Genomic DNA, 7,500 nt, shown 5'->3' on the forward strand with positions numbered 1-7,500 from the left:
AGCACGGCAGGCTTCTGGACAGCACTGGACCGCTGTTTCCCGAAAACGTCAGGAGGTGATGGATGATGTTGACGTCACTCGGCTCATTCCAACAATCCAGCCCACCCACCCCACCCCCAGACTGTGCCCTTTACGGGGTAGACACACCTCCATCCCTGCATCCATTCTCTCAGTTAATAGGAGAGCTAATTCCATCCCGCTAGGCTCCCACTAGCCTCAACAGTCTCATATTGATATTGCTTCACATAGTCTTATTTAGGGAATGTATTTTCAATTAATGGAGGACTGCCCCCCCACCACCCCTTAGGAGACAAGCTTGGTTCGTCATTCCTGCCAACACTGCCAGTGTCTTCTCAAAAAAAAGAAAAAAGAAAGAAAGAAAAAACAGAAGACGAAGTCGCGCAAAGAAGCAGCGCTAGCCGGGTGTGAAATTAAACAGGTGATAAACTCTCCCAGTAAGGCCAGCACTGGGAATACTGTCATTTTTCATTACAGCAACATAATAAAGAAAAATAGATTGAGGAAATGCGTGGGACTAATGAAGATGATTTCAGTTTCCTATAAACTGAACTAAACAGAAACTAAACCGCTTCTGCATGCCTTCCCTCCTGCCTTTTACCCAAACAGTATCTTGACATAAATACCCTGCTAGCCTATTCTACTCTATTTTGTAGAGCCATGTGTTGCTATTGGTGACAGACTGGTGACTTTGTGTTTACATACACAGAATCTACACCCACCCGCTGGGCTCAGGAGTCTATTTCAACATCCATCACGCTCGCACACACACACACACACACACACACACACACACACACACACACTCAGATACAGACACTTCGTTCAATGCCACGAAGCAATGTTGGTGGTTACTGTATCAGTACAGCATGGTGGCAACTTAGCTCCAAAAACACAAACGCAAGCACACAGGCCCATATAAACCATGACACAACACACATATCAATTTGAGAATACGTACGCTGAATCTGAACAGTTAATTTCCCCAGCCTCCACACTCAACTGATACAATCTATTCTGTAGTTATAAAGGCATCAGAGTATTCAGGGCACATTTTTTATAGCTTTAATACAGTTTTTAAGAATTTAAGAATTGCTGAAGTAAATTATATACTGTATCTTCTGTTTAGCCTTTTTGTAGTACTTTGTAGGGCCTTCCTGCCTCTCCAAGCTTCTTTGGAAATTAGAAACTAAACACGTACAGGGCAGCTGTAACTGCATTAGACAACCGGCTAATTAATCAACATACTTATTGAGGAGTGAACGCTCACTGAGCTAACCAATGGGGCGCAGCACAAAGTGCGAGGCTTTGTCACGGACACAAATGGCCCTGATCAAACACACACACTGACTATCAGTGGTCAATGCTGGTGAAAAAACATGCCCCCCCTAACCCCTCCCCCTCCTCACCTCTTTCACACACGCACACACACACACACACACACACACACACACACACACACACACACACACACACACACACACACACACACACACACACACACACACACACACACACACCTTCACATACACAAACACACACCACTCCAAATCCATTTAAGAGACCAAAGCTCCATCAGTCCTCCAGAAGCATGGACGTCATTTGGCCATCAGACAAAAGGGCAAGCACTTTGCCGAGGCCTGGCTATCCGTCCTCAGCTGCGGCCGGTGAAAGACGCGCGTGGTCTGGGGGAAAGAGAGCGTGAGGCCCACAGCCCCCGGGGGGAGAGAGGGGAGTATCGATCCGGTCTTATTTTTGCCGAGCCATCTCCCAGAGCAATGTCTTCTGACCCTTCACTGTTTGAGACAATAGTTTTGATGGAGGAGAGAGAGAGAGAGAGAGAGAGAGAGAGAGAGAGAGAGAGAGAGAGAGAGAGAGAGAGGGAGGGGGGAGGAAAAGGGGTGTGGAGAAAAAATGAAAAGAAAACTGGAAAGAAAAATGTGGGCTTTGCTAATAGGATGAGATGGAGTGGACAAGCGAGCCGGGAGAATGAGTCAGCCGCAGAGGGATGAGGGCAGTGGCTGCCAGGACTGTGGGAGGATTGAAGCTGTGTGTCTGCTTGTGTGTGTGTGTGTGTGTGTGTGTGTGTGTGTGTGTGTGTGTGTGTGTGTGTGCCTGTGTGTGTGCCTGTGTCTGTCTGTCTGTGTGTACGTGTTTGTGTGTGTGCATCTCTGATGATGTGTGTGTGCATGTATCTCTATGTGTGTGTATTCTTGTTATTAGGGCCTATCACTCGTCTCTCTACATGTCGCACAGGTTGATCGCGTTGTCCTCCATTTTTTGGCAAAACACAAGCAGCACAGCAGCTGATTGAAACAGCTGTTCCCGGTGCGTAAAATTGGTGGGAATTTTCTTTTTAGCTTTCGCAATGCTTACTGCACTTCGGAATTCTTTTATATTCTTATATTCTTGTTTATTTTGATTAAAATTAATAGTGTAAATATTTGGTTAAAATCGATTCCCTATTTTAGTTTTCGAAACTTGTGTTGTTTGGTCCAATCGATTGTGCAATCGATTTTCGAACGTAAAGTGACAGCCCTAATTCTTGTGTGCATGTACATGTCTGTGTGCATGTCCCTTTATGTGTATGTGTATGTGTATGTGCATATACCGGTATGTCCATATGTGTGTATGTGTATGTGTGTGTGTGTGTGTGTGTGTGTGTGTGAGTGTGTGTGTGTGTGTGTGTGTGTAATCAGTGTACATCTGCACTTCAGTGTCTGTGCCCCCCCCCCCCTAGCCAGACAGCGATATATGGGTGAAACAAAGGGGGCAAGGCGCCAGCAGCACTCTGACGCTCCGCATGGTCGAGGTCAGCTCGCTCAACACCACAAGGTTAAATCGACCACAAGGAGAGTGGTGTTAAGAGCCTCAGGAGCTGAGCGGAGGATGAAAAGCCGCAGAAAGTTCTGGAAAAGAGACCACGGGAGGGGGAGCAACCTCTCTCCAACCCCTCGACTTCTGAGATCAATTTGACTCGTATTTCCATCTATGGCATTAGGCTCTCACTCATGCTCGTCTTTCACTCACAATACTGCTCGCTTTCATTCTATTCCCACTCTTCTCTCTGTCTTTCTTTCTTTCTTTCTTTCTTTCTTTCTTTCTTTGTCTCCTTTTTCCAACTCTCTGTGTCTGTGTCACAGCTCTATCTTTGTTTCGGCTCATTTTCCTGCACTTTGTCTTTCATCTCCAACTCCCCCCACCCCTCCCCTCTCTCTCCCTTTATCTCTCTCTCTCTCAGTAGGCAGGTGCAATCTGCTGCGCCTTCACACCTCCTCAGCCTCGGAGATGAGCTCATCTCTGACTAACTGGGGCCCCAGGGATTCACCCGTGTGTGTGTGTGTGTGTGTGCTGCCGTCAAAGGCAAGAGGGGGGTTCTGAGCATCTTCATTCAGCCTGCATACTCCCGCGCGTGCATGAAAACACCATGCACCCCACCTCTCTCTCACCAACTCTCTCTCTCTCTCTCTCTCTCTCTCTCTCTCTCTCTCTCTCTCTCTCTCTCCCCCTCTCTCTCTCTCTCTCTCTCTCCTTATTTCCATCTTTCCTTCTGCCTATCTCTCCATCTCTCCATCCTGCTGCTCTATGATTAACAGATATGATATTTACCTGCTGTAGTTGTGTGCCAGGGGTCCATTTATCTGGGTATAAACTAAATCGCTGAGGTGTGGAGAAGAGACTGGGGGTGGGTGGGTGGGGATTCTTCTGGTGGCTAGCTTGCTGGCAGGAGGCAGTAAACAGATATTTTTCTTTTTTCTAGACAAAAAAAGGATGCCCACACACACACACACACACACCTGGTTCGTCGCAGGTGCCTGGCTTCAGCACGTCGATCTTCTTCTTGAGCTTGCAGGAGGCGACGCGCAATTCGCAGTCGTTGTCGTAGGTGTTGCGGTCGCTGCCACAGATGGGCTTGTAGGGCTGGTTCTGGCACTCGGGACACTCACACTGGTTCTGCACGCAGCGGGCTCCCCAGCCACACACCACGCTGCCGCATGTCTCTGGTATTAGTAAAACACACACACACACACACACACACACACACACACACACACACACACACACACACACACACACACACACACACACACACAGTCAGAGGTATACAAGGTCGATACAAAAGGCTGGCAGAGATCAATGCCCCCCAGAGGCAAGTGAAGCCATTCCAGACAATCTAGTACATACTGTATATCTGTAGTTCTACACTGTATTTACTGCAAAGCTACAATACTGTATTTGCAACAGTGGTGTGTGAGCAGTTGTGATGTTTGCAAAGCACATTCTCTGTTTGCATTTGGGTATATTTTCATTTCAAAAAAGTATGACAAATATAATGTCTGTTAATGAAATCTAACATGAAATTTACATTATACTTTCTATTTTGTAAGGTTTGCAGGTGTGTGTGTGTGTGTGTGTGTGTGTGTGTGTGTGTACTCACTGCATTCTCCCTGGGCAACCACCTTCAGGTCCAGCTGCTCGGTGCAGGCCCTGACGTTGAGTTCACACTCGTTCTCGTAGGTGGTGCCGTCGCTGCCGCACACCGGCTGCTGCGTGTCCACACACTCCGTGGGGCACACACACTTCCCCGTCTGCGCGTCGCAGATCGCCCCGAACGAGCAGTTGGCACACTGCTCATCTGAAACAGAGAGAGGGAGAGAGGGAGAGAGAGACAGGAGTGAATAAAAAAAGGGGCAGAGCGAGAGAGAGAGAGAGAGAGAGAGAGCGAATGGGTCTGGTGCCGCGTCATGTCTCCCTACAGGCCAGGACCAGGCGTCGCCAAACAGCATCTGCGCCAACATCCGCCATCAATGGCACCCGCAATACCGTCTGCACCTGCCAATCATCTCTCGCCTCAGATCCGCACTCCGCCACACTATCAGGAGACTCCGCTGATCCGCTGAGCCCATCACATGGTGCACTGCCGAACTGTGAAAACAGGCGCGTGTGGCTTCGCAATGGCCACCTTCCACTCCGCTCCTCATCCGCTCTCCCGAGCGGTCGTCATCGGCCATCTGCTCCGATGTTAGTCCTCTGTCATCGCATGGGAAGCGCAGAGCAGACCACAATTGAGATCAATGGCTTTGGGAGCGGGGACGCGACCCAGCGCTGGTTAGAGGCTGGCTAGATTGGCTGGCTCTCGTCTGGGGCCCTCTCTCTCTCTCTCTCTCATCCTGTGCCGATGGCGGTATGGCGAAAAACAACCTCCATTGGACACAGCAGCCTTTCCCATTCGATTCAATCAGCGGCACCGTTAAGACTATCTGGCCCTTGAGGAGCGGCCTCAGTTTGATATCTATGATTCATGGAGGACAATTAATCACCGTCTGAAAATGCGATTCCGACCCTGGTGGGTGGGTGAGTTTTCCTCCCCCTCTCTCTCTCTCTCCCTCTCTCACTCTCTCTTTTTTCTTATCCCCGATGACAATTACACCTGGAAGATTGCATTAGAGCAAACCGTTATCGCTTTCAATTAGAAGGCGGCCAGTAACAGCTGCTGATTTAGTGCTAATGGTGGCGCAGGCTGCGTATAAATCTGCCCCTCGCCGCGCCGTTAACAACCTGTTTATTACACCTTAATAAAGTAGCCTGTCTGCTTACGCCCCCAATCAACAAAACTTCTCCAAAGGGGGATAGTTTTGGTTCGGATAGGGCCCATGTAGGGCCTGTGGAAGGGCCCATGTAGGGCCTGTGTTTGAAGTGAAATGCCCCTGGAGCTGCACTGGGGTTGGGAGGACTGTTGCACCCCTGGGGCAGGCGGATGCTGGTGACAGCCGAGGAGCGCTGGCTGGTGGGCTGGGTGTCAGGAGGGTGGGGGTGGGGTGGGGGTTGGGGGGTGGAGGGAGAGGAGATGGTAGCCTGGGTGCCATTCCGAACTTAGTCCCGCCCACAACGTTTGAGGTCTGGAAGTTCGGTCTGGCATTGATCAATAGTGGCGCGAGTATGCTCGCCCAAATACTGGCGGGCCAATCAAATTGTCAGGGCGGGCTTTATACGATGATGGACAGATGCTCAACAGTAACGTAATGCACCACGTCACCAAAGAGCGCTTGGGTTGAATTCGTTTACAACAACGATGGCTGCCGCTTGAGAATTGAGATGTGTAGATTCTGCTATCAGGTCTGTTCTAGAAGATATCGACAGCGAATTAATTTTAAAAGAGGAACAGAGTAACGGGATCAAGGCATTTGTTGATAAGAAAGATGTTTTTTGCCGAAGCAACTGAAATGGGCATCACGGCGATGCAACTCGGCGTGCACGACGAGGTGGATATAGCCAGCGGTCGTTGCCAGATCCTTTTTTGAAGCCCGGAATCCTGGCTGCTGAACAACAAGTGGAGGGACATGCTAGGCTCCGATGTTTTTCAAGCCAACGTAATGGGTATCGTCGTGGACGAAGTTCATCTAACTTACAAATGGTAAGAGAGTCTAACTGTCTGACTTAGTAAATAACTCCCAATGTCGTGATATGAATCCCATGTTGTAAACATAGTAGCCTAGGTATCGTTGTACGTTCGCTAACTCAGACTTGGTACAATCATAACGTTAGTGTGATTGTAGCGAACTAGCTGTTAAAACATTCTAATGTAGGTTACTGTTTTATTTCTATCAGTGGTCAGGCTGCAAAAGGGCAGAAGGGCATTTGGGTGTTGCTTTATGTACTCAAGCACCATACCCATATTGGTAGGCTAGTCACTGTACCCCTCATAAGTGATGTATTCTTTTTAGATGTCAGTACAGTCATTAAAAAGTACTAAATGATACTACTCATAATTTCTTATTTTTACTGTTACTTATTGGTTGCTTTTTGTACTGCTATATATTCCAGGTACACCTGTGCTGACATTGACCGCTTCTGCTGATCGGGAATCCAGAGCCAGGGTTATGAAACAGCTTCAGATGGACAATCCAATAAATTTGGCCCTGAGCCCAAACAGAACAAACATCAGAGTGGGTCTGATTAAAGTACCTGGCCATACACTGGAGTGCCTACACTGGATTGTGAGGGATGTTAGTACAAAGCTTGACCCAGCAGTTAAGACGGTACTTTAATGGAGTCACTAGTTGTCTGCGGAAAGCTTTGTACTGCCATTTTGAGGAACACACCACATCTGTTGATCTAGGACATCTGTGCTGCACTCACTGCCATTCTGTTTGTTCTTGTGAACCTGAAGGTTGTGGGGAGCTAATCCCCAAATATGAACACTTTCAAGGGGAGGTTTCATCACACCACAAACACAGAATAGTCACACCTAAGGGCACACTTTTGATCAGGGAACTGTTACAAACTTACAGGAGTAGTTTACTTCAGGACCATAAAAAAATACCACTTTACACAGTCGACACAGCCTGCACTGGTTTTGGAGATGAACTCATTGATCAGTTTTAGAACAGTGCACACAGATATTTGACCTGGACTTCATTATCCATAATCTTCCTACATACAAGCTGGAACATACAAAAGAGATACTATGAATTATGCATG

At 48.1% G+C, this 7,500-nt stretch overlaps 1 protein-coding gene and 1 long non-coding RNA gene across 2 annotated transcripts in view; one reads left to right on the forward strand and one right to left on the reverse strand.

Moving 5' to 3' along the window:
* The window catches only part of agrn (agrin), a 224,918-nt gene that overhangs the window by 56,350 nt on the left and 161,068 nt on the right, over positions 1-7,500 (reverse strand). Inside the window, exons 9-10 of the mRNA XM_076277338.1 lie at positions 4,457-4,654; positions 3,816-4,019 (exon numbers count right to left, since the gene is read on the reverse strand). Coding sequence (XP_076133453.1) covers positions 3,816-4,019; positions 4,457-4,654 — 402 coding nt within the window. The remainder of the gene's footprint in view (positions 1-3,815; positions 4,020-4,456; positions 4,655-7,500) is intronic.
* LOC143115361 (uncharacterized) overlaps positions 5,901-7,500 on the forward strand; it is a 1,894-nt gene continuing 294 nt past the window's right edge. The window contains exons 1-2 of the long non-coding RNA XR_012985083.1: positions 5,901-6,433; positions 6,844-7,500. The exon at positions 6,844-7,500 is cut by the window's right edge and continues 294 nt beyond it. This is a non-coding gene — a long non-coding RNA (uncharacterized LOC143115361). The remainder of the gene's footprint in view (positions 6,434-6,843) is intronic.

Source organism: Alosa pseudoharengus, unplaced genomic scaffold (assembly GCF_046254945.1).
Source record: "Alosa pseudoharengus isolate Yale_2024_CS ecotype anadromous, Long Island Sound unplaced genomic scaffold, YU_APseudo_1.1 YU_APseudo_1.1_scf_9, whole genome shotgun sequence".
Taxonomy (NCBI): domain Eukaryota; kingdom Metazoa; phylum Chordata; class Actinopteri; order Clupeiformes; family Clupeidae; genus Alosa; species Alosa pseudoharengus.